The 27,537-nt window shown below is 40.1% G+C and overlaps 1 protein-coding gene across 1 annotated transcript in view; it reads right to left on the minus strand.

Annotated features, from left to right (window-relative positions):
- The window catches only part of SLC28A3 (solute carrier family 28 member 3), a 57,055-nt gene that overhangs the window by 26,174 nt on the left and 3,344 nt on the right, over positions 1-27,537 (minus strand). The window contains exons 2-3 of the mRNA XM_037035700.1: positions 5,811-5,906; positions 2,022-2,101 (exon numbers count right to left, since the gene is read on the minus strand). Coding sequence (XP_036891595.1) covers positions 2,022-2,101; positions 5,811-5,906 — 176 coding nt within the window. The remainder of the gene's footprint in view (positions 1-2,021; positions 2,102-5,810; positions 5,907-27,537) is intronic.

Raw genomic sequence — 27,537 nt, forward strand, 5'->3', positions numbered from 1 at the left:
AGGTGGAAGGAATTTACTTGCACATTTAACTATTGCCACTTCCAGGCCATTGGGTAACATTTTGAAAACCACCACTTCTTGTCCATGTAGAAGATTCTAACCTCCAGGATCTCAAAGGACTCAGCTCCCTGCCGGGACCTCCCTTTCCCCGGTTAGCGCCTCCAGTTCCCTCCCTTCCATCAGTCAGGCCCACATGTCCAAATCTCAGCCTCCTTTGAGTTTCAGGGCACAGCTCAAGCTTTTCCCTTCTACAAAGCCTTCTTGCATATCTGCAGACAGAGATGTTCTTCTGTACGTTACTCATGCTGTCTTTTTATTGTTTGGTTATGACTCCTCGATCTGACTGACTTTCTGGAAAATAGAGCTTTGTGAGCCCTGCAGTGCCAGCACCTTGGACAGGCATTTGTTGAATTACTAGATAAGCAAGCTGGGAGTGTATATTGCTTTTCTGAAACAGTATTTTATAGCTATGGGTTGGGACCCATTAGTGGACTATGAATGATAACCATCACTTAGAGAAGCTGGACATGTCAGAGTAGATCATGTGTAGTAATAATAGGTATTATTTCATAAAACTTCTGTCATTACATATGTGCGTGAATGTGTGCACTGAGAATCAGAAACCCTGTTCTAGAAGATGTTGGGATGATAGAAGTGTAGTATAGACTGAGTTTTTATGGTCAAATTGAGGATAACACATTATCCCCAAGTTGTGGATATCGCGTTCAAAAGCAGCAGTGGTGAAAGACAAAATTTAGTAGGGAACATCCATCTACTTTAGGCTGGATTTATCAGATTTTTTAAATTGCAGAGAGTATGTGTAGTCCATTAGCGCATACGGCCACTGCATATAATAAAGTAGCTGGAAATGGAGGAGGCTTCCGCCATCTGTTATCTGGGCTGAGCCACTTGCCACCACCCCTTCCTTGGCTGTTCTGTGTCATTAACGTTAGTGAAAGCCGAGCACCTCCGACCACCCAGGAGACCCTCCAAGCCCCAGGGTCAGAGATTCAGGAAGCGTGATGAGGGATGGGACTAAGCTCAGCTTTCTGAGGCTGTAAATATTTCTTGATTGTGTCTATGGGACAAGATGTTTTGATCTCAATTCTGACCACCTCCAGAGACATCCTCCAATAATAAAAGCCAAGTTCCTCATAGACTTGGGAATTTAGATTAAATTTAAAGAGGGATTTAGAAAATTGACAGATATTTTAGTATTATAATAGAGTACCATATAATCTTGGACTAGGAATCAGAAGCTAAAATTTTAAGTTAGCTTTCTTCCTCTCTAGTTGACTAACCTTGAATAAAGCCACTTCTCTGAGCTTCACTTTATTTTTTAAAATATTTTATTTATTTATTTTTAGAGAGAGGAGAAGGGAAGGAGAAAGAGTGGGAGAGAAACATCAATGTGTGGTTGCCTCTCATGTGTCCCCTATTGGGGACCTGGCCTGCAACCCAGGCATGTGCCCTGACTGGGAATCGAATCAGCGACCTTTTGCTTCACAGGCCTGTGCTCAATCCACTGAGCTACATCAGCCAGGGCAATGCTTAAACTCACTTTCTTAATTCTCCCCACCCCCCGCCAAATTAATACAATTTGCCTCTCCTACCTCACGAGGTGATAAAGACTTGGAATACCTTCAGGATACCTTAAGGTAATAGTGGGTAGATTGGGTTTTGAGAATGCAGTTGCTTATTGATTGATATTGAGAAGATAAAGTAACTATTTTTATGTGTAGTGGAGCAACTGGTTGGTAATTTATACCTGTGATTGAAAGAATGTCCTGGGTACTGGGTTCCCAGTACATCAGTGCTTTGAATTTACTACATTGATTATTGTAGAGCTTCATTAGTTTTTCTGAAAATGGTGGGGTGGGTAGTGAGGATAAAGGATGGGTGGTGGTGACCATCTCTAATAAATAATAATATATATTTAAAGTAAAAATTAGGTGAGGATAAACAAAGTAGCAAAACCATTTGTTTAGGAGGTAGGTGTGTTTATTCTCTAGTTACTGTACCCTTTCGAATGCGTCTCTTGATCATCCTCATCTTCTTCATTTCCGAGAGAATTCTGCTCAATGGTGACCTGCTCTTCGTCCTGAAAATCAGACATTGAAGCAGAGACACAATGATGAGAATCCTGAGCATAATGGACCCTGATCTCCTTTGCTTGGCAAACCACTTTCAAAATGTCCTTTTAAGTTATTGTAAAGAAGATAGCTTCTATTAGATATTTTCCTCCCTAACACAGACAGGCACACATGCAACGTGTGATCCAGAATCACACTTTTCTTTCCCTTTTCTTCCGAAGGAGTTGTTGGTATTTTCTCCTTTTGTTTAGAGAACAGACTCATTCTTACCTCTGCATTCACATCTCCTGTGTCTACTATAATCATTCAATTCCAGGTCTGTCTCAGAAAAGTGACAAATGAAGTTAATACTAGAGGCTACACAACCCCTCCAATATACTCAGCTGGCCCTGGTTTCCAAATGGTGGAGACCAAGCCTGGTTTTATATTCCTGGCAGCCCAAAGCTTGGTCTGCAGGTGTGAACACTAGCTCAGCATCTTCAAGAGCTGATAAACTTCCCCTTGGGAACTAGGCTCCTTCTGTCAGTTGGGCTAAAGGGAAATATTTCTCTTCCTCAGCCAGACCTTGCTCTAGTTAATGAGTGAAGTACGTACATACCTGGGTCAGCTTTTCATGAATAATCTTTCTAGTTACCATTTGAGCTCAATATCCATAACCTGTCCTGTTCTCGGGATGGTGTAGAGGATTTCCTGTCTTCTTCCTTTCTGCAATAATGTCTAAAATGCTATTTACAAGTAATAGTGAGGGAAAGTGGGAAGTATGCAGGTGTGGAATGGTTTTGAACACGCTGTAAGAGATATAAGGCCAAATCTCAGCTTCTGTTTTCTGTCGTATCCCATGTGGCCATTGGTTCTTTTTACTTCAACAGAACTCATAGAAATAAGTCATTAGCGTGTCTCTGAGCTGAAATGATTCACAAGGATCGTGCAGTCCTTCGATGCCAAACTGACCTGTACTTCTGACTTAGAGTACCTTCCTGTCCTAGGCTGGACCCCAGGAAGTAGGAAGGGAGAGGCTAACTGCAGAAAAGACCAGCTGAGTTCAAGCTACTGGGACAGGGGCAGAGATGACCAGTATTGGTTTTTTTCCCATCCAACACTTAACTTGGCCAATGTTAATTTTGGTAAATATTCTTTGTTAAAAAATATTTTTTAAATTTAATTACTGTTCAAGTACAGTTTTCTGTCTTTTACTTCCATCCTAGCCACCTCCTCCCAGTGCAATTTTGGTAAATATTCAACTTAAATGATAATTATTTTCACAGGGAAATTGCTCCAAGTTACCTGCTATCTATAGAATGTCAAGCATCACTATTGTTTTCTTCCCTGCCCACCCCCAACCCTTTCCCATCTTTAAAACAAAATAACACAAAGTAACAACAAAGTCTTCTTGATTCCACAGTCATGAGACATCTGCCTTCTTTCCCTTCCTTCACAGCCAGACCGCTGGAAAGAGCCTCCTTTTCCTTTAGTGAGCACTCTCTCACATCCTGTTCGCACAGCCCTCTGGGAGCAGCTTGTTACTGAGCTGGCTTCTGCCCAGGCCCCTCAAGAACCACTGTTACCAAATTCAACAGCTACTTCTCAGTCCTCATATTCCTGTTTACAACAGTAAAGTGTCTAGTTTTTGATATATATTTTTTGTGAAAGTTTTTAAAGAGACTTTTTAGAGCAGTTACAAGTTCACAGCAAAATAGCAGGGAAGGTAGAGACTTCCCATATATTCTCTGCCCCCTTCCCTCCACTGCCTCCCCCATTATTGATTTCTCTCACCAGAGCGGCACTTTTGTTATAATCAATAAATCTACAAAGTCCATAGTTTATGTTAAGGACCACTCTTGGTGTCTACAGAGGGAAATTCTGAGATGCCCTAAACGAGATTAGAGCAGGCTGGACAGCAGGAAGAAGAGGCAAGAAGTTAAGCAGATAACAGAGTCCAGGCAGAAATCGACAAAGGGTAGTTCAGAGTCCTGAATGTTTGTTGAAACTTCGAATTAACTTCTAGGTACTAGTTTGATTGTTATCTGAAGAGAAGAGTGGACCGCTGGACTCCACCGCATCTGCCTTACTCATCGTGCACTTTCTGGACTGTTGCCTGCAATCAACACTCCTTCCTTATGGACTACGCACCTATTCCACAACTTTCTTTGCTTCACTTTCTCCTCCCCCCTTGTCTATAGCCAATGTACATTCTTTTAAAGCAGCCTTCATCTTTCTTCCCCAAATTCACTGTATAAAAGAGCCCCACTCAGCCCCCTCAGGATGACAGTCATGTTGTCTCATCCATCTAGCTCTGCTCTTGGTGGTTTGGTCTGACTGCCCCAGGACAGGCTCCTTTTTCAGGGTAACACATGGCTCAATAAATCCCTTCTTTCAGAAGAATCTTTTGGCAGTGAAGGTTTTTGTTTAACAGTGTCTTACATTCTGTGGGTTTGAAGAAGCGTTTAATAACATGTATTAAGCACTCTAGTTTCATACCGAGTACTTTCACTTCCTTACAAATCCTTTGTGCCTAGTCACCCTCCCTCCCCTCTTGACAACCACTGACCATTTTGCTGTCTCCACAGTTTCCCTTTTCCAGAAGGTCACAGAGTTGCAGTCATACACTATGAAGCCATTTCAGTCGGCCTCTTTCACTTACCAATGTGCATTTAATGTTCTCCTATGTCTTTTCATGACTTGACAAGTCATTTGTTTCTAGCGCTGAAGAATATTCCATTGTCTGGATAGACCACAGTCCACTGAACCACTCACCTACTGAAAGACATATTGGCTGCTTCCAAGTTTTGGTGATCATGAGTAAAACTACTATAAACATCCATGTGCAAGCTTTGTGTGGACAGAAGTCTTATTCTCCCTCTCTCTCTTTTTTTTGTTGAATAGTATTCAGCAAAATGAACACTTTTTACAATATGGTGAGTGAAATAGACAGTAGTAATATGTGTAGCAGCATCCCAGTATGGGTACCACAGGCATGTACTTGCATTAAAAGGCCTTATTATGAAATGTTAGGCACTGATTTTTCCTGAAATGACAGGTTTCTTTTTTGTCTTCTGAATTTTGCTGCGATAAATTTCCAGAATTGTTTTTCTCCTTTAAACAAGTTATGCTTTTTATCATTAGAATCACTCTCCCCTCAATAAATGGGCACCCAGAATTTCTAAAAAAAATTAAAATAACAAGAAAGATGACTGACGTGGAGAATTTGCTCACTTTTTAAGAGCAGAAGGCTTTCTTCAAGTGAGATCCTACCCAGAATTCAATACATAAAGGAAATAAAAGTGGCATCATGGTGGAGCGCTTCAGCCTGCTGTGTCACTTAGGAGTCACTGAGGAGCCCTGGGGCCTGACAGACACTGTTTCAGAGCCATGTCTTAGAACCTCTTGTCTGCCTCATTTACCTTAAAATTGAAATGCTTTTGTTTAAGCCAGTGTTTTATGCACAGGACAGAGCTTGCGATCTGCAGCAATGGCGTGTCAGAGAACCCTGAGTACTCTCCCTATCAGAGAACTAACTCTAAGGACAGGTACATAAACACAAAACCATTGTTCAGGCACATATGTTTTTTTCATGACTTTGCCTTACACAGTCTGACCATTTAACTCATTATTCTGAGTGCTAGCTGAGCTCCATGCTTTCTGTCCCCATAGCTCTCAAGTGCCTGTTGCACAGTGGTTACCATGGTGATAAACTCTCTCAGTGATCTCTGGCCATACCTGTTCAGTGTTGTCGTGTTCTCTGTTTTGCACAACTCTACTCCGTAAGGAGTTGTTTCCTGACGTGTACTGGTTTTCAAGAATGTCTTCTTCATTCTAGAAACAAAGTATAAATTGGAAAAATAAAATTTCAGAGCCAAAATAAATGTTCTTTCAGAATGGTGCCTAGATGCCATCTTTCTTTTTATTAAATATATTGGGATGACATTGGTTAATAAGATTATTTAGGTTTCAAGTGTATATTTCTATGATTCAGGATCTGTATAGTGCATTGTGTGCCCACCACCCAAAGTCAAATCATCTTCTGTCACCACATATTTGACCCCTTTTACCCTCTACTACACTCCCCCATCCCCTTCCTTCTGGTAACCACCATACTGTTGCCTGTGTCTATGAGCTGTTGTTTGTAAGTTCATTTGTATATTTCAGTTTTATATCCCACATGTGAGTGAAATCATATGATTCTTAAGTCACACTTTCAGTCTGACTTATTTCTCTTAGCATAATATTCTCAGGATCCATCCATGTTTTTGCAAGTGGAGGTATTTCATCTTTTCTTATGGCTGAGTAGTATTCCATTGTGTGTGTGTGTGTGTGTGTGTGTGTGTGTGTATCACATCTTCTTTATCCAGTCACATATTGAAGGACATTTAGGTTGTTTCCCTCTCAACCACTGTGAATAATGCTGCAATAAATATAGGGGTGCATGTGTCTTTGCCAATAAATATTTTTAAAATTTTCAGATAGATACCCAGAAGAGGGGTTGATGGGTCACATGGTAACTCTATTTTTAATTTTTTAAGGAATCTCCATACTGTTTTCCATACTGGCTGTACAAGTTTACATTTCCATCAGCAGTGAATGAGGGTTCCTTTTTCTCCACAATCTCTTCAGCACTTGTTATTACTTGTCCTGTTGTTGGCCATTCTAACAGGTGTGAGGTGGTATCTCATGGTAGTTTCCATTTGCATTTCCCTAACAGCTAGTGAAGTGGTGCATCTTTTCATACATCTCTTGGCCATTTGTATGTCTTTCTGGGAGAAGTGTCTGTTCAGGTCCTCTGCCCATTTTTTAATTGGATGTTTGTTGGTTTGGTGTTGAGTTCTATGAGTTCTTTATATATTTTGGAGGTTAACTCTTTGTTGGAGCTGTTGTTTGAGTCTTCTTTCATTTGGATGTTGCCTTTTTGTTTTGTTGGTAGTTACTTTTGCTAAGCAAAAGCTTTGTATTTTGATATAGTTTCATTTATTTACTTCTGCTTTTACTTTCCTTGCTTTTAGAGTCAGATTCACAAACTTAAAGACCAAGGTCTGTACGTTTAGTGTCTCTGTTTTCTTCTATGTAATTGATTGTTTCAGGCCTTATATTTAGGTCATTGACCATTTGGAGTAGGTTTTTGTATGTGGGGACAAACAGCAGCCTAGGGGCAGGACGACAAAGACAGGGTGTTTAAATGAATCAGCTGATTCAAGAAAGAACCAGTGAATCTTGGCTTATAAAGAAAAATAGATGGTTTTGTTTTGTTTTGTTTTGTTCTGATAGAAAAGATTGGTGTGGTCCAACTTGAAGAAGAGAGAAAGGAAGGCAGTTGCCCCACTCCGGGCCATATACTTTTTGAATAAGCAGAACTGAGGCCGAAGGTGAAGGTTTCCAGTCTCTTTTCCATCACATCACATAGGCTTTCAATTTACAGAATTAAACAAACTATAGGAAACCATAGTCCAGATCATTTTATTCATAGGTGTTGGATTTGTGAGATGTCAGAATGTGTCTCGTTTGGTTTAAAGCAATCTCTGGTAGTAATGAGAATAAGAAAATGTCTTTTTTGTGTGAGGCTATCTTGATTTTACTTTAAGGAACTGAGTATGGTGTGCTCTTGGAGGGGTCTTCTGACCCCTTAGTGCTGTGACCAACATCTGGTTCATTTCCCTTTTACCTTTTTTGAGGGGTCGAATCTCCCTCTCACCTCACTCCAACTTGCCTTTTTTAAATGGTACTTCATTCCAAGTAAGGCAACTGATAGATGAACAGTGTCAGGTGGATCCTTATATCTTATTTCCTTATTTCCATTAGGAAATGTCCCCCGCTAGGACTGTTGGTTGTGACCTTGTCTTTGAGAAAACAAGTGCATGACTTTGATTTCAACTTTCGCTTTTTGGCTGGTCCCAAGGACCTAGAATAAATTGCAATTCCAACTTGTGTTGCGTTTTCAATTTACTGAAACCCAAGTGTATGTAAACATGAATAAAATCTAACTTCCAGTGTGCACATGACTAATGCATAAGTCTTTTGCCAAAATGCTCTTTTGTGTTACAGTTGTTTGTGTCTTACTTGAGTAAAATTCCTTGCACTTAGCAGACACTAACAATTATTTGTTGATTTAATGAATCACAGTGATTTTACTGTTACACTTACTGGTATAGCAATGTAGTACCTCCAGGTATTATTTTCGGTCAGATCTGGTAGGTGGGGGCAGTATATGTAGAATAGAAAGATGACACTGTGTTGCTAATTGCTGAAGCTGGCTGAAGGGTGCTTAGGGACTCATTGTACTATTCTCACTTTTATGGATGCTGAAAATTTCTTGAATAAAACATTAAAAATAATATTCAGTAAGAGTTGATGGAAAAATGGAACACAGGTAAATGAAAGGGACTGGTGCTCAGGGTCCCTAATTACCAGTATGACACTAGGGAGGTCACATCTTTGTAAGCTTCAGTCCATCCGTCTACACAGCATAGTTTCGATTGGGTGTTCTGATGGTTCCTTTCAGAATGCTGACATTTTCTGCTATGAGGAGCTTCAGCTTCTTAGTGCTGATTATTCCTGCCACCTGGTGGCAGAATCAGAAGCTTCCTGATAGAATATAAGGGTAGAGCCTGGCTTTTCAAAGTTAAACAAAGAAGAAGGGGTGTGTGTGTATGTGGGTGTGTGTATGGGGTGGTGGTGGGGTGGGGAGTGGGGTAGAGTGAGCACGAATGATGATAAAGGTACATCTGAATGTATTTGGCAACATGTAATGGGATTATTTTACACCTTGGTTTTTTAGCATTTTCAGGAAGAACAATGCCTCCTATTTGAGGATTTCCAACAGAAATAATGGGGGTGTGGTGTGGGTGTTGATTAGAGTCTGAAAAATGACCCTTAAGACATATGATTCTCTGCTTTCTTTCAAATTGGAGTCAATGGGCCTGTAGTAGGCTGCCGGTAATTACTTCTTATTGTTTTTCCCTGCCTTTTGAGCAATTCAGATTACTAGGTACCTCAGTCCTCCCTGAACTCCTACAGGCATGACTGTGTTCTGAGTGCAAGCCTGTCACTCCGCCAAGTGAGTAACAACATTATGGGTGTTGTGTGGAAATATTTCTAAAGAATTGACAGCACGACGCTTTTAATTTCTCAAATTAATGTTAGTTGCTGGAGTCCTGAGGCTGGTGATCCTGGATAGAGCCTCTCTCCCCTGAAGGGCAGGCCCTGAGACAGGAGTACCTTGTGCCTGGGGTTTTCTCTTTGAAGTTGCACTTTCCAGCTGCTCAAGCAACTACAGACCCACAGTTACAGATCCACAGTGGGTGTTACAGGGGGTGTTATGGGAAAGACTCAGACGAACACTGGAGGAAGCGAAGTGGAACCTGTATTATGAATGCGGACCCAGAGGAGGCAGTCTCCACATTCTGGGTCCCGATCAGCGGGGAGCAATTGCTTATATAGGGTGAGGGGCTGTCTGTCACTTAGACTGTTCCTTCTGGCGCAAAAGCAAGAAGCAGCTTACAGAAGCAAGAAGCAAAACGTTATCTCTAGCACACAGGGGCAGTCGTTATCTCTGGTGCACAGGGACAAGCAAGAAGCAAAGGAAAAAACAAGCCATAAACCGTCATTCCCTGGGTGCTGTGCTATGTTTTAAAATAACTGCCAATTTTCTCTAACAGGGGTACAGAAGGACAGAGGTCCCCCCCTTTTTAAAATTTCTTTTCATTTAGCTTCTAAACCATATTATTTGTAGAATATAGAAAATTATTTAAATCACTCCTCCTCCATCTATCTGTGTTGTCACCTTCTATAGAAGTTTAGCTGAATACGCGGCCACCGAGAATAAAGGCTACATTTCCTGGATTCCCATTTCAGTAAATTCTGGCCAATGAAATGAAGTGGTGCCCTGTGTTGGGTGACTCAGGGAGGCTCCATGGGAGATGACTGGCAGGTACTCTATCTCTTCCATCTTTTCTGCTGTGCTGCTGCCTGGTATGTGGAGGGTTCCCCATGGACCAAAAATACAAGGTCCCCATCCTGGTGATGTAAGAGTGGTGAGTTGGGGTGGGAGGACTTTGGCCCCCAGAAGCCATAGGCAGTGCTCACACTCCACCTCTGTACTACCTGCTTCCTGACTTTCAGCTGCAGGAAATGAACTTCTCTCTTGTCCCTTTTGGGGTTGACTTTTATTTGCACCTGGACTGAGACATACTCACTGGGTTAAATCCTTTAAAAGTTTTTGTGTTTGATCCTAAGAGGCCAGTGAATTGGATATTATGATCTCTCTCTCTACAGACCAGGAAACTGAGGGAAAGTGAGTAACTTATTGACTCAGGTTGCACGACCAGAAATAGCTGAGATGGGATCTGAGCTCAGGCTGTTCAACCTCAGGCCACATCCTGCCGAGCCAGTAGAGTTTGGCCCTTGGGCCAGAGCCCTTTGGCTTTGGGAGTATCTAAAGACATAGTGGTACACCTACGGAGTAAATTCCCTTTTGATTAAGAAAGTTTGATTTGAATTCTAGGTGTAAAAGATAAGAGCGTAAACAATAGAGGTGGTACAAAATTCCAGAAATGCTTGTGGCCACTTTGAACCGTATTTGGGCTTTGGAGGTCATTTCTCAAGCCAGAATTTTTCCAGGCCTACCCTATAGACTGATTTTAAGTAGGTTCTATCCATAAACAACATGCGCATGCAATCCTCTGGCATTTGTGGACAGGTCATGTCTCTGTGATGAGTTTGACAAACTCTTTCTCCCAACCATGTCTGTTCCACTCGTTCAATCTCTTCCCACCACTGTGGCCCTGATTTCACAGTGTGACTCCCATCTCTCTGTTTTTGTGGCCAGGATTTCCCTGCTACAGACTCAGCCACTGTGACAGGAAAACCTTTCTTCTACCTTCTCTATAGAAAGTGCTGTGGCCTGAAGTTGCTCTGAGTGTATGAATGACCTTGCTGAGGGGATACAGCTGGGCTTGAGGACTAGGGCAAGAATGGCAGCCAACACCCCAGGGAGGTTTTCATCCCGACCATTAGTGGGACATAGATCATGTAGGCTTATGGAAGAGGGAAATGGCCCAGCAGGCCAATGCGAGGTGGACATGAAACCTGCGGAGTTGCTATAAAGATCTTTAACTGGTTTTAGCACTTGAGACTTCACAGTGAGTTCTATGAGGTGTTTCATGATATACCTTGGCTGGAAGGCTTTATACCACAGGTCTCAAACACAAGGCCTACAGGCAGAATCTAGCCTCCACCTTGTTTCTATCCGGTGGCAGTGGCAAGCTCCTTGCTGCTAGTTAAGGAGTAGTTAACATTTATAGAGTCCTAAAATTACATTCAGCCCTTTGAAGGCAACTGTGAGGCTGACGTGGACTCTGGTGGAAATGAGTTTGACATCCCTGCTTTACACCATTAGAACAGATTTAGATTGGTGGTCAAAGTTGCTTATTTTATTATGTATACATATATCATCTATCTATTATCTATCTATCTATCTATCTATCTATCATTTGCATACCTCTCCACACCTTTAAACCCATCTTCCTAATGTTCTCTTAGCCCATCAATGCTGTGCTAAGTGAAGTAAACCAGTCAGAGAAAGATAAGCACCATATGATTTCACTCATATGTGGAGCCTATTGAACAAACTGAACTAACAAGCAGCATGGGTACAGACTGGTAGATGGAGACCAGACTGAGAGTTCTGGGGTGGGGGTTAAGGGGTGGAGTGATTGAGCAAAAAGGAAAAAGGACTCATGGACATGGATAACAGTGTGGTGATTGTGGGGGAGAGATGGGTATAAGGGGGACAAATGGTAATGGAAATAATACAATAGAAATAAACGATTAAAAATTGAAAAAACCCCACAATCTTCCTAGAAGCAGCCAACATGGTGCATTCTGAGAAGCAGTGGTGTCTTAAATATTGCCATGGATGTCAAAGTCCCAGTATCCAGGACAAAAATGGGAATGTGATGCCAGTTGGACTTGGAACTGTGTAAGTCTATGTATTTTACCCACTGGCCTATTGGGCTAAGAAGTCAGGCACTTTGTCCCCTGTTCTCTGCTGAGTACCATATGCCCAGGCACAGAAATGCTTGATACTGTTTTTGCATGGACAGAAAAGATAGTCCTAGAGGCTGTTAATCTGATTATAGCAGCAGCTGAAATGGCGTCTCTGCCACGTAGAGACCAAATGGTACGAGACTGCTCTCTCTGTTTCCCCAAGTGTTACCTTATGTTCTAATATTCTAAACCTTAGGTGTCAAAATAAAGGTGTCAGGAATACATCTTTAATTTCTGTTGTTTTTCAGAGCTTCTTCAAGTGATCTAATCTTTCTGTGGCCATTTCTCTGAACATGGAATGAGACTAGACTAGAGCAACCACCTCAAATAGTAACTTAAAATTCCAAAATGCAATATAAAGAGATTGTAGGGAGTGGCTCAAAGTATATCTTAAGATGACAGCTTTTCAGAATATTGATAAATTATCTGTATTAATAGGTGTTGCCTTGTGATAAGATGCTTGGGTTCCATGGTCACACCTAGGTTCAAATGCAGACTCAATTTTTTGAGCCCCTGTACCCTGTTCCAGGGCAATGCAGCATTCAGGACTTGCCTGTGGGGCTACACACAGTAAGAGCTCTTTGACTTTTATGTTAATTTTCTGGTTTAGTTTGCTACTTGCTTGCTTGCTCTGGGGCATTCACAGTCTCTCTTCTTTATTATTAATGTTTGGCTTCTAAAAGTCAACATCTGTTTTGGAATCCAATCTTTCCCAATTGTTTGAGATTATCACTCCTCTCCTCTTTTTATTTATTTATATTTTTACTTCCAAAATCTACAAATGTCAAATATCTTAAAACCATTTCTCTATAACGTTTTCCTCCAAACTGCGTGGGCTTTTCCTCGAAGGAATGCATTTTCAAAGGCTGTATTTCAGAAGCCTTGGATCTTTATCTATTGCTCCTGACCTTTTTGGCTCATGTAACCTTCTGGCTCAAGTCTTGAGGTTATGAAATATTTTTAAAAAATCCTCACCTGGGGACATTTTTTCATTGTGCAAAATGAGAGGAAGGAAGAGAGGAGCACCAATCAGCTGACTCCCACATGTGCCCCAGCCAGGAATTGAACCTGAAACCCCTTGGTTATGAGACAGTGCTCCAACCAACTAAGCCACAGGGGCCAGGGCTATGCAATTGTTAATATGAATTAATAGGCACTGGCTAGATAGACCCTTCCTCCCTGAGATGTTCCTGTCTTTTTTGCTGGCCGATGTGGGTTTGTAGCGGGTAAGGAGCAGCAGTGCTGTGGGAGGGAGCCACCTGGCAAGCCAGGGCTCCCTGCCATACGTCCCTGGCACCATTCTTTGTCACTTCTGAATGCTCTGAAGGGAGTTTTAAATTGGATGCAACATTCTCCCCTTGTGACCTTTGTGAGCTAAGGGAAAACAGAACCCCTAAGTACAGGAGTGGAAGGAAAAGAGGAAAGTGGCAGAGTTCTGTCTGTGAAGGAGAAAAAATGAAAAGTTTAAAATAATCACATTAAAAATAAATTTAATCTATGAGTTTGCTTCTGCTTTGTTTACTCATTTATTTTGTTTTTTAAGTGAAATCATATGGTATTTGTCTTTCTGACATTTCATTTACCAGAATTTCCTCTAGATCCACCCATGTTATTGCACGTGGTGACTTTAATTGAAAAATTTTTTTAAAATTATAAAAAATGTAAGTATGCAAATGCTGATAGAATATAGTTTCCATGAGCTTTCTTGAACATACTGCTAGAGGAAGAACGTCAGCCAAACAAATGATAGATGGAGAAGTTATGGTAAAGGGAGAGATAATATGTTTTAACTCTATTTAATGAAGTAAAATCTAAAACATCTCCAGGGACTCTGATTTCAGGACAAATTTTAAACAATATACCCCTGAAATTGTAGAAGAGATGATCAGAAAGAACACTACTTGAGGGAGAAGAAAAAGAAAAGGTAGAAGGTAGGGCATACAGTACCATTTCCTCATCTGTTAATTCCTGAGAGGCAAAAGAGATTATAAATAGCTGTGTTTAAGGTAGAAGGGTAAACAATACAAGACGTGTATTCAGTTAAAATGAAGTGGTGGAAGAGAAAGAAAGAAATTGTGGAAGGTTGAAAACATACCAGTTTCGTATTACTCGTAGTCTTAAATTGGTTGTGAAAGAAACCATTAAAACAAAACACAAAACAAACCACAAGTCTCCAGTAGAAATCAAACAAAAAAAGGAACATAGAAACCATACAGTGAAAAGATTTTTTAAAAACACAACATATAATATGATAAGAGGAGCTAAGAACAGTCTGGAAAATCAATCATTGCATTTGATTAAGTCAGATAATAAACAAAACACAAGCATACACTGAATATGACTCAGAGAAGATGAAACATGCAGTGGTCATGATCTTAATCCACCACAGCTGAGTACACAACAACAACAACAACAACAAACACTTATAGTTTCTAAAAAGGAGCAATGGTTGGGATACAATCTCACACTCTGGGAAGCTTAGTTATCCGTGCATGAATGGCATAGATTTACATAAAGGAAACACAGGGAGAAATATCTAGAAACATATTTAGAAAGAATTTGAGAGAGCCTTTCAGTCTATGACAGATCCAATGGGCAAAGGGAAGGATAAGGAAGACCAAAATAACAATGAATAATGGGAATCTAATTAACATCTGTTGAACTTGATAACCTGAATAGAAAATATATTGTGGCCAAGACTGCTAGTTGTTCCCAGTATCTCTTCTTCCTCATTTCCTTTAAAAGTAGAACTCTGAACTTTATCAGAGTCTAAGGTTTCCCAGAATAAAGGTACATTTCCTAATATCTCTGTGGCTACAATTATCTTCTGCCAGTGTGGTCAAACTAGGGTGCAACTTCTGGGAAGCATCTTGAAGACACCTGTAGGGCAGGTAGAGGGATCTCCAGACTTCTTTCTGGGTGTTTTAAAATACATAAAATTAAGTATATAGGATTAAAAGAAAACTAATTATATTAAAATAGTTATCAAAATAAATTTGTGATAGAATAGTGTATATTCATCTTTATTGTTATTTAAAAAAAAAGAAAAAAAACTCAGTAAGGCCCAGTGAGAAGTTCTAATAACTACCTTCATTTAAATGCCTTGGATGTAAATTATATTATGAGCTATTTGCAACAGATATGAACTCTTTACACCTTGTGTGCATTAATGCCATACACTGAGGGTACTTTTGCATCTTGCACACTCATTTCAAACTGGGAGTTCTGCCTCCTATTTGTCTGTGGAATGGAACAAACTCTGTCCTTTTCCCCCTCAGGCTTATGTAGAAGTCCTGCCTTTCCTCCACCCACATTCATCTCTTAGTTATGATATTAGTATAAATAGATACATCTGGGAGAATATGGATCTTTTTACTTATTGTAATTGGATATCTTGAATTTCACTTATGGATCCGTCCATAAATCTACTAGTGGAGGAAATCAAATAATACCCAGGAATAAAGGTCTTCGTATCCTGTTCACGTGGATTCTTGAAATAGACAGCAAATTAATGATGTTTAAGCATTCTGCTTAATCATCTCTGAGTCTCTTCCATTGCATTCATCAGAGTCCAGGGTTATATTTAGAGGATGAAATGCAAATGAACTTCCAATGTAATTCTGGTGCCAGACCAGACAGGCTCATGTAAGCTGAACACAGGTGGTTACTGCATGAAATGTCCACTCATTGACCCACTCCATTAAGACTGGAAGACACAGCTTCCGTGAAGGATAATGCTTGGCCCAACTTTTTTTTGGACCAACATCTGATTGTGGCAGTATGTTGGCTCTGGAAGCAGAAACCTGATTAAAAATATTAATACACTAACCAATGGTCTCAATTTTATATACTGTAAATGTTTACTCCATATGTTGTCTAGGTTGGTTATGTCTAATAAATAAATCCCATCCTTGTCAATTCTGAGACTGCTGGCCAACTTTGGGACAAATTGAGTACCAAGAAGTCAAAAACAAGAATAAAATGTCTGCAACTTGTGTCAAAGTCCATGGGTTGATGGATGGATAGAGGGAGAGATAGATGAGTAAATATGTGAGAAAGCAAGGGCAGTAAAATGTTAATTGTAGAATGCAGGTGGTGGGTATATAAGTGCTCATTATGAAATTTTTCCAACTTTTCTGTATGTTTGAAAAAATTCTAAAGGTTTTATTTATTTTTAGTGAGAGGGGAAAGGAGGCAGAAGAAGGACAGAAACAGAGATGTGAGAGAGAAACATCGATCAGTTGCCTCTCTTATGCACCCTGATTGGGGACAGAACCCACAACCTGGGCATATGCCCCGTCTGGGAGTCCATCTGGCAACATTTTGCTCTTCACAATGACACCCAACCAACTGAGCCACATCAGTCAGGGCTGTATGTTTGAAAAATTTTTATAATAAAAAGTTGGGACAAACAAATAATGTTAATAATTGATTATGAAATATCGATACTCATAGACAGCAGGAAGAAAGAAGAGAAATCTATTCTTTCTCAAAGGAATATTGGAGGTAAGGAATATTGAAGAAATGAAAAAAACCACTACAGATCCAAAAGTAATAATTGATTTAGAAAATGATCATCAGTGGATGCTAAAACCACTGGGTGAAGTGCATTGGGAAACTGGATATTCACATAGCCTTGAAATCTCACTCCACCAGATTCCTTACTGATTAGAAGAGAGACAAGTGTACCTCTCTAGAAGAGTGGTCTGCTCAGCACCACCCTCACCTGGTCATTACCAGTAGAGGAGTTTAACTCCTCCAGATGCACATATGTATATTTTTTTATTTCCTTTTTACACGTGGAGTTTTTAGAGCTTGGAGCTAGCTGAAAGTCACATAAAAGTAGAATTGTACACTCCTTGACATCACTGACCTTCTCCTGCTGGGTTGACTTTCCTATCGTAGCTCTTGATATTTGTGTTGATCACTTGTGTTTGATAAGGTGTGATTCTTTAAGTTTGGCTCTAATTTCCTGTTGTTGTTTCTTGCCTTTCTTTGACTTAGTCTGACTTGTTTAAATAGAGAAAATACTTCCCTAAGAACTTCTACTGTATGTTGGAGAGGGAGAATACTAGAACAAAGCCTCAGGACATCCCATGAGAAGCTAATCCTAAGGAGCAATAATGTGACATTGCCTGGACCTTTTACTCTGGTCCAGGTACAGGCACAGTACTCTGTGCTTCTCTACATACTACCTTTACTCAATCCCTCCTTCCATGGGTTCTCTAATATTTGTGTATTTATTGATTTTTTTATTGCCCTGAAGCCAAGAATTCATAGATTAGCAACCTTTCTCCTCCCATTAAAAACCAATCTTCTTTCTGCCCTTACTGGTTGTCATGGTCTGAATGTTTCTGTCCCACCAAATTTATTATGTTGAAATTCTAAGCCCAAAGATGATGGTATTAGATAGTCGGGCCTTTGCAGGTTGCTTAAAGCTGGAACCCTCATAAGTAGGATTAGTGCCCTTATAAAAGAGACCATACAGAGACCCCTAACCACTTCCACCAGGTAAGGACACAGTGAGAAGGTGCTGGCTGTGAACTGGGAAGAAGGCCCTTATGAGACTGCAACCATGCTGGCCTTGATCTTAGATTTACAGGCTTCTGAACCGTGAGAAATAAATTTCTGTGAGTCTATGACATTTTGTTACAGCAGCCTGAATGGACTAAGATACAGTTCTATATATTACCTAATATTCACTCTTCATCCCATTCCAGTGTGTCTTCCACTCCTATCATGCTATGGAAATCTCCCTAGTCAAAGTCATCAATGGTTTCCATTTCCCTAAATCCAGCTTTTATTTTATTAGTGGACCACTCCCTCCTTTAAATGCTTTTGTCCCTGACTTCTGTGATAACATATTTTGCTAGTTTCCTCCTACCATCCGTTCTCCGTTTCCTGTACTGTATCAGCCTTTTAACTCAGCAGCTGTGTCTTAGAGAGTTTAGGGAAAAAGTTGTTCACCATAAATTATACAATTGATTATTTAATTATAGTCATTATAGAACTTTTAAATAGGGACTATTTAAAAAGTTCAAGGTACTACTTTTACGGGTTAATTGGATTGAAATAAACTTGTCTGTGTCTGAATTTCCAAAGATGCAAGCCATTTAGTCATGGGGTGAACTTACCGACAAAACTTCTTCCTATAGTTGAGGGGGGAAATGAAGAGACAAACATATTATCTCCTTGAATCTATTAATTCTTTTTAGTCTTATTTTTGTCTCTGATTTGTCTTTAGTAGTTAAATCTCCCCTCCCTACATCTGGCTTTTTTGGAAATTCGCCCTTGTTCTCCCTCTCCTACTTCCTCCTTAACCTATAACTTCCTCATGACCTATAGAGTCAGTGTTGGAACATTACAGATTGCCTCTTACTTTCACCTGTGTTTTCTAAATTCTTCCTCCTCTACTTCTTTGTTCTCTGTTCTCTGACCTAAAGGCCTCATGTTCTGCAAGGGAATGAGGAAGTGCATGTGTTAACAGGAAGTCCAACATTTTGTGTGCCTTTGTCTCTTTCCCCTGCCTTGTTAGATTCAGTATACCTTGTAACTAGACATTTGTTCCTCTGCCTGCTTTATCTGCATGGGTCTGACCTCAATTAAGCAATTCTTTATTTTAAATTTCATGGCTGCACAAGTCAGACCAGTGTTCCCTAACCAACTTTCTCCTCGCCAATGTTCCTGAACACATGAATTTGGGTAGACGAGAAACTCAGGACACAGTAACTTGAATTAGAAAAATAAAAATTCTTCAAAAGCTGGAAAGAGACAACACTGACAGGGAAGTCAGACCCATTGGGGGACAGCTGCACAACTTCATAGATTGAGCTATTTGGGCCTCTAGTACACTCTTGAAGTTGAGAAAATCAGGAGGGTCAGGGAGCTGAAGAGTCAAAGAGGTGAGAGCAAGTATGTTTGTTTTGGCCTCTTTGGATTATGGCTGACACTTCCTCATGGTATGAGGAGCCTTGCCTCACATTAATGAATGACTTTCGGCTGTGTTTCATGGAAGAGGTTATACCATTACTTAAGTTACAAAACCTTATAATCTGGCAGGCTAGTTTTTCCTGGAATGTTCTCAAGTCCACAGGGAGTATAGAAATTTGGCTTTAAACCTAAATGTACTATTGGTTTTGGATTCTTGGGACCAGGATTTTGAAATTAGCCAAATGCCCTGAGGTAAATCAGAGCTGGCTGGCCTCCATGCCTGTGTGGCTGTCTCTAGCACCCGTCTGCCTTCCTGCTCACGTCCTTCAGGCAGGCCTTCCCCTTTAAGGCCTTGATTTCTGTGCGTAATGCAATATGGAAAAAGTAGTTCTTGACATGGTAGCTTGGGCAGTTATTTGTGCTCTACTGGTTATTTCCCTTCCACCTAACAGAGAGTAAGATGCTCAATCTATATTGAGGAATAGCAAAAGAATGAAAACTGCGTTGGCTGGTGTGGCTCAGTGGATTGAGTGCTGACCTGCAAACTGAAAGGTGCCAGTTCATTTCCCAGTCAGGGCACATGCCTGGGTTACAGGCCAGGTCCCCAGCTGGGTGAATGCAAGAGGCAACTGATCAATGTTTCTCTCACACATCAATATTTCTCTCCTCTTTCTCCCTCCCTTCCCCTCTCTCTAAAAATAAATAAATAAAATCTTTTAAAGAAAAAGAGTTAAAACTTTATAAGGGTTCATTTAGAATACCTGAGAAATATTCTCCAACCCCCAACCTAGGTGGACGCATCACATTCTCATGTGGTGAGTAGCACTTTGTACACTCTGTGTTGTACTAGGTGGACACTATGTTTTAACCAAACAGTGGCTCTGTATTTCCACGTCCTAGCATAATGCCTGGCACATTGTCAGAGCTCAGTACATTTTTGTTGAATCAGTAAATGTCATGGTTTATGTCAAAGAGTTTTGGCAATTACAGGAAAAGAAGCAAACAGGGACTTGAATTTGCAGAGCCAGGAGTTTAGACGGAACATTAAGAAGTCTTCAAGTGCATTTCCCTGCTTCCTAATTTAACCATTCCTGGTAATCATCTACTTCGTTTTTGAACACCAGGGGAGGCTTCTTCACAAGTGGCTCACAGGGTTTTCATCAGAAACCTCTATGTTTATTTACTGCCAAAGGACACACTATATGCATACCATCTATTTCTTTTTCTCTGTCTCTCTTTTTTTCTTTCAACTTCCTTTCAAAGGAAAAAGAGAGAACAACCAGACACATTAAGTCTATAACATGTTAGTCCAGGTGTTTGATGTGGGGTCAGATTGGACACCTCTAAATCCAGATCCCGGCTTCGAGTGAAAATCATGCTGCACTGTGTCTGTCTAAAGCTTCCATTTGAAGACAGACTTCTAAACTTCTGTGTCACGATACAGACTTGAGGTCTATGCTCACAACAATCTATTCTAGTTATATAAAATTCCAAATACTCCCACCTTTGATTTTTGAAAATCCAACAAAGAACAGTTCAGCTAGCATCCATGGTCCAGCTTCTCATCAACGTGAATGGTGCCTGGATGAGATGGGTCAGTGAGTACCACCACCCTCGTTTTAAATTAAGGGACTGTGAGCTGGAAGTTTTGTAATCAGTAGTGAAAACAAAATGAAACTAGAGCCTGCTAACCAGTCTTGGTTGTGTTTGAAGTGAGATAGAACATTTTTCTGAAAACCTCTATAGCCTACTCTCTGAAGTCTGGGGACGTGCTTGCAGGACACATTACCTTGTGATCCAATTGAGACTGGTGTTCCCAGGGCTGGTCAGGGGCTTTCAATCATTACTGAATTGACATTTGCAATGGCAACCCATGCAGGATCAGAGATGGCTAACAAACCAGGTCTTACTCCACACAATCAACATGTAGAGCTTCAAAAGAAGACTTTTCAGATCTAGAGGGCGTCTTTCTTGGGACATTCATGGTAGAAAAAAATATCACTTAATCTCCTTTTTCTTCTTTTCTTTTCCTGTGACTTAGATGCCTGAATGCTTTCGCCAGTTTTAGTAAAAGTCAACAGTGATGGCTGTAAGCCTCAGGACCTTAATCTTTGCCCTGCACATGACTGATGGATCATCAATGCATTTCACTCACCTAAACCAGAGATGTGGCCAATACTATTTATCACTTGATCAAACAAATTCTCCCTTTTGACATATCTGACTTTGCTATTCAAATCTAAGGCTGTTGGTGACATTAACAGGATGGTGGAGTAAGGACCTCCAAGGCTCTCCTCCATAAAAGCAACAAGATTGCTGGGAAAATGGTTGAAATACCTTTTTTAGATCTCTGTAAATTTATCAAAAGCTCACAGCAATCCACAGACTATATTTGATGTGTTGGGTTGGCCAAAAAATCCATTTAGTTTTTTTCTGTAAAATAAAAAACATTTTTCATTCTTACTGATAACTTCATTGATTTGTATATTTTGAGTATTTCATCTCTCTTCTGCATGGTATAACATTGATTTTTCTCAATTAATGTCTTGATTTGATTGCTATAACTTTAATTGGTCTACCTAGCCATGGAGCATCATCCAGAGAGAAATCTCCCACACGAGACTTTGCAAACCATTTTTGACATGTTCAGCCAGTCATAGCACCTCCGTACACTGCACAGATATTTCTGTGTGTGTGTGTTTCAGTTGCTTTTTTACCTTTCTTGAAATCATAAAGCATAATATGCTGAAAATGCATATTTTCTTCCATTTTCAATATTAAAATGGCTACACAAAAAATTCACCAATTTTGGTGTTTTTTAAATGCACACTGATATGACAGCTGGCACAATGCAATCTAATAAAATTGTTTTGAATGAAGTTAAAGACAACAAAATGCTGCTAGAGCCATCTTACAGGAAAAACCCAAACGAACTTTTTGGCCAACCCAATAAAACAACTAAATTGCGGTTAGAACAGCAAGCTTTCTGGTGTCCTAATTGCCTTGTCCTAGTCCACTCTCCCCAGACTCATGATTAGCCTTGAAAAACAACTCTGCAATCACAAGGAAAACTGGCACCTCATGACCTGTGGAGAGGCAAAATGGGATTGGAGCTCTCCCAGAATCCAGTTCCAAAGTAACTGCCATTATTTGGCCTGTCTTATAGTTCCTTTAGGCAATTCCACAAGGCTTGTCTGCATTTGGTCTGACTCAGAGGTCACAACATTGCTTCCCTGGGGGCAACTGTTAATATAGGCGTCTGCCTGAAGCAGAGATAACTAATGGAGTAAGAAACAAGCTAAGCAAAAATTTAAAGAGAGAGCCGAGAAAAAGATGTCTGCAAAGGACTTTGAAAAGCTCTGACATTCCTGGGACTCTACAAGCCCAGGCACGTGGCCAGGGTTGTGTTCATGCACGGGAAGCAAGGGAGAAGGACCAAGCTCTCATGTCTGGCGGACCTTGAGACTCCAGAGAAGCAGGAAATGCAGGTGGACATAAAGTTGTACGCAGGAACACGAAGTGCTTGCCTGAGCACCGAAGGTAAACCCAAAGCCTGCACACGGTACCCTCAGCAAAGACTGGGAGATTTATTGGTTCCAGGCCATTATTACCAACCTACAGAAATACAAAGGACATTAAGCAAATACTATGAGCAACTGTATGCCCACAAATTAAATAACATAGATGAAATGGGCAAATTCCTAGGAACACACAAATTATCTAAACTGACTCAGGAAGAAATAAAGAAATACTAGATGTATAGCAAGTAAAAAGATTGATTTAGTAATCATAAACTTCCCAACATAGAAAGATCCAGAATAAATTTTAAAAAGACCAATGTGAAAAAAAATGAGAAAAGATAAATTATGAAAATCAGGAAAATCTAAAGTTCTCTGTTTACTTTTAATTTTATGACATAAACTTAGTAGTCAGATCCTTAAAGGGCAGGGATAATCAGGGTTTTCTGGTATTGTCCCAAGCCAAATATTATGTATTTTACCTGAGTCATCAATACATGTGGTTACTAAGTACTTGAAATGTAAATAGTGCAACTGAGAACTTGAATGTTAATTTTATTTAAAGTTTAACTAATCTGAATTTTATTTTATTTATTTATTTTATTTTTAAAATTTATTTATCTTTAGAGGGGAAGGGAAGGAGAGAAGAAGAGAAGGAGAGAAATATCAATGTATGGTTGCCTCTTGCGAGTCCCCTGCTGGGAACTGGCCTGCAACCCAGGAATGTGCCCTGACTGGGAATCAAACCGCGATCGTGTGGTTTGCAGGCCCATGCTCAATCCACTGAGCTACACCAGCCAGGGCCTAATCTGAATTTTAAAATAAACACGAGAAATTTATTTATTGGAAAACACTTAAGTATGTTTGAAACTTGGGTATGAATCTGCTTTTTCAGTCATACATTTTATGAAATCTAAATACAGATTAAGTATTTCTGATAAAAATTTAGCATTAAAATTGGCATGTACTCTAAATGTAAAAACCCACTGAATTTTAAAGATTTAGTATGGAACAAAGAATGTAAAGAGAGTATCTCAATAACTTTTCATTAATCACATGTTGAAATGATAATATTTGAAATATATTAGGGTAAATAAACTATATTATTAAAATTAATTATACCTTTTCATTTTACATTAAAAAAGATTTTATTTATTTATTCTTAGAGAGGGGAAGGGAGGGAGAAAAAGAGGGAGAGAAACATTGATGTATGGTTGCCTCTCATGTGTCCCCTACCAGGGACCTGACCCACAACCCAGGCATGTACCTTGACTGGGAATTGAACCAGAGACTCTTTGGTTCACAGGCCAGTGCTCAGTCACTGAGCCACACCAGCCAGGATTCATTTTATATTTTTAACAAACTTGTAGAAAAATTTAAAATTAAGTACATGGCTTGTACTATACTTCTAATTAGCCAGGTCTACCATAGCTCTCAGCTAATATCTACTTTTTTTTACATTATTAATGATTACTTGTTTTTATTCCAATGCCTTGATGACCATGAGTAAGTAGTCCCATCCCCGACATTTTTTTTGGACGGAATCATTTCAGGAATTCGAGAATGAGGAAAAAACAAAATCGTTAAATCCATCCCCTCTGAGACATCATGGAAGTGTCATGGGTTATAGTCACAGAGGTTGTTTTCCTTTAGAAATAAAAGTCTAGGAATGATCATACAGATGTGAGGAAACAGTACAGAATGAAAATTTTTAAACTTCCTTCACAAAAGCAAGGTACTGTATTGTCATGTGTTTTCTGTTTTAATTCAATTGTAGGAAAAGAAAAATCATCTAGGTAGCTGTAGCCAAGCTTGTCCCAAGCGATGTAAAAACCTGCTTACTAACCTGAGTGTGACTCATATTGACCTCCCTCATCAGTGTTTTGGAGAAACAATACCCTTCCTCTCTACTTTGCGTAATTACTTCCAACCTCAAAACTCTAATATTAAGAGTATCTGAGTTAGGAGTCCATGCATATGTTTTAGCACCGATACGACCTTTCAAATTTTTACCTCCATTGAACAAACTCTCCATACCTGACTGGCCCACCAGACAATACATGGAGTAGGTGAGCTTTCATCTGTGTGAGCAGGGTGGAGGCACATTTCCTGTCTAGTCCTGTATCCAGACTTTCATAGGGGTTTCCACCCAGCTGACTTCCTCATGAGCATTAGGCAACTCGATTGGGGATTCTAAGGGATAGCCTTCAGTAAAGGTGTTCTTTCAAAAACTTGCCTGAATTTTCACCCTTGGAAGTTCTGAACTTTATCTGACCTTTCTTGCTATCTCTCTAGCTTCTCTGGATCCTCCCTACTCCGTTGAGTTCTGAAAAATCTTTCAGTTGCCCTATTCAAAAAAGATTTACCCCAAATATGGACAGTTGGCAAATGTGGCATTTTTCAAGTGAAAAGTTTTTGTTTTTGTTTTTTTAAAGTAGTGCTGAGCCCTGGCTGGTATAGCTCAGTGGATTGAGTACCAGCCTGCAGTGGGAACTAAAAGGTCACTGGTTTGATTCCCAGGGCACAGGCCTGGGTTGCAGGCCAGATCCCCAGTAGGGGGTGCTCCAGAGGCAACCACATGTTGAAGTTTCTCTCCCTTTCTTTCTCCCTCCCTTCCCCTCTCTAAAAATTAAGTAAATAAAATCTTTAAAAGACGATAATGAAAAAAAAACAATAAATAAAAAAGTGATGCTGGATAATTGATATCCAGATAGAAAAATAAAAAACTTGACTCCCTCTTGCACTATACATAAACATTTCAGAAAATAGGAAAGAGTGTCTTCATTATCTTGTAGGTTAGAAAAATATATTTTTTAAATTTTCAATTACAGTTGACATCGACTATTATTGTATATTAGTTTCAGGGGTACAACATAGTGGTTAGACGTTTACGTAGTTGACGAACTGACCGCTGGATGAGTCTAGCGCCCACTCGGCACCCTGCGTGGTTGTTACGGTATCACTGACTGTATTCCCTACGCAGCACTTTCCTTCCCTGTGACTATACCGTCATCTGTACTTCTTAATCCCTTCAGCTTTTTCACCCGTCTCCCCAACAACAGCTCCTATCTGGCAACCATTAGTGAGTTCTCTGTAAGGCAAAGATTTAAACAAGCTATATAAAACAGAAGAACACCTGATAAATGGAACACAATGCAATTAACGTTGTTCACCAGAATATCACTGTGAAGAATAGCTTCAGAGGGATAGAAGATCTTTGTAAACCATATAATAAGAAAAGGCCCTTACTTGAAATATTTAAAGAACTCTTAAATCAATAGAAAGAGACAAAATCCAATACAGGGGCAAGGATAAATATTTCATAAAGGATACATCTAATGGCAAATAATATACAAAAATTAAAATTAAACCTCTGTGATATTCTGCTATACACCCATCAGAATCACTGAAATTAAAAAAAAAAAAACAGATAAGCACCAGTGAGGCCATGGAGTAACAGGAACTCACACTCTGGATGGGAGCGTAAATTGGTAACACCACTGAGGAAACCAGTTTGGCCTTGCTACTCAAGTCGAAAATTCGTATGTGTTCCCAATAACTTAGCAATTCCACTCCTTCAGTGTAACTCCAGAATAAAGTTGTTACATACGCATCAGGAAGCACGTACAAGAGGATTTACTGATAGCTTTGTTGTTTGCCAAAACATCCCAAAACTCCAAACTTAGCAACAAAACTCTCCACGAACTATGAAAATAGATAGATCGTGTAATATTTATGGAGAATACTGTATATCAGTGAAATTGGATCAACTCCAGGTACATGCAACTCTGCAGCTGATCTTTGAAATATTAAGCTGAACTAAGGAAGCCAGTTACAAAATGATACATCTTGCCTAATTCCATACAACAATAAGAAAAAAAACGTTCTTGTATGTTTCTACTTGCATAAAGTTAAATAAAAAACAGGCAAAGATGGTGCTTGGGGATTTATAATGAGAAGTTAGGGTGTTAGAGGAAATTGGCAGTTATTTTAAAACATAGCACAGCTCCCAGGGAATGACTTGTTTATAACTTGTTTTTTTTTCCTGTGCTTCTGTAAGCTGCTTGCCCCTGCGCGACAGAGATAACAACACTTTGCTTTTTGCTTCTGTAAACTGCTTCTTGCTTTCGCGCCAGAAGTACTGGTCTGAGTGATAGACCGCCCTCACCCTATATAAGCAGTTTCTCCCCGCTGATTGGGGCCCAGAATTGGGACTGCCTCCTCAGGGTCCGCATGCGTAATAAAGGTTCCACTTGGCTTCCCACAGTGTTTGGTTTGAGTCTTTTCCCGTAACAAGGGTATAAAGCAAGGCAGGAAAGTAATGACCATAAAGCTGGGATGGTTGTCACGCTGGGGGAGGGAGGCAGTTAGGACAGAATGCAGGTGGTGGGGCCTCTGGGCTGAGGGATGGCAATATCCTGTTTCTTAACTTGGGTGATGCTTTATAATAAGTCGTGTATTTGGTTCTGCGTATTTTTCTGCATGTCATTTTTCACAATAAAACTTTTTTTTAAAATAAAAAGTTCTCTGCCTACAACCACAATCTTGCCTCCCCTGAGCCTGTCTCTCTGCCCTCCTGATGGTTCTCTCAGCCAAAGGAATGTCCCTTCTCCTCATATTGTCTCCAGTCTCTTAATTCCCACTCATAACATACAGAGCCTCTTCTCGCTCCCCCAGGCTCATCAGTAATTGGCAAATCAAATGAACTTATTCTATGTGCTGCTCTGTTCTCCAGAGGAGGTTTTGCTATTGACCTTGTAGCTCTCTTTCCCCTGGGCTTCCCCCTGACCCTTCCCTCTGACTTCTCTAATTTTCCCTCTCCTTCAACACCAGTGCTTCCCAGGTTTCCCTTGCTGCAGTCTCATCCATGTCCGTGGCCTATTTCTGTGCTAACACCCAATGGGTGATGTCCCCTTCCAGGCTCCAGGTGCAACTCTGTGTACTTCATCTTCATCTTTATC

Source organism: Sturnira hondurensis, unplaced genomic scaffold, assembly GCF_014824575.4.
Source record: "Sturnira hondurensis isolate 20B ecotype Veracruz unplaced genomic scaffold, ASM1482457v3 Scaffold0022566, whole genome shotgun sequence".
Lineage (NCBI taxonomy): Eukaryota > Metazoa > Chordata > Mammalia > Chiroptera > Phyllostomidae > Sturnira > Sturnira hondurensis.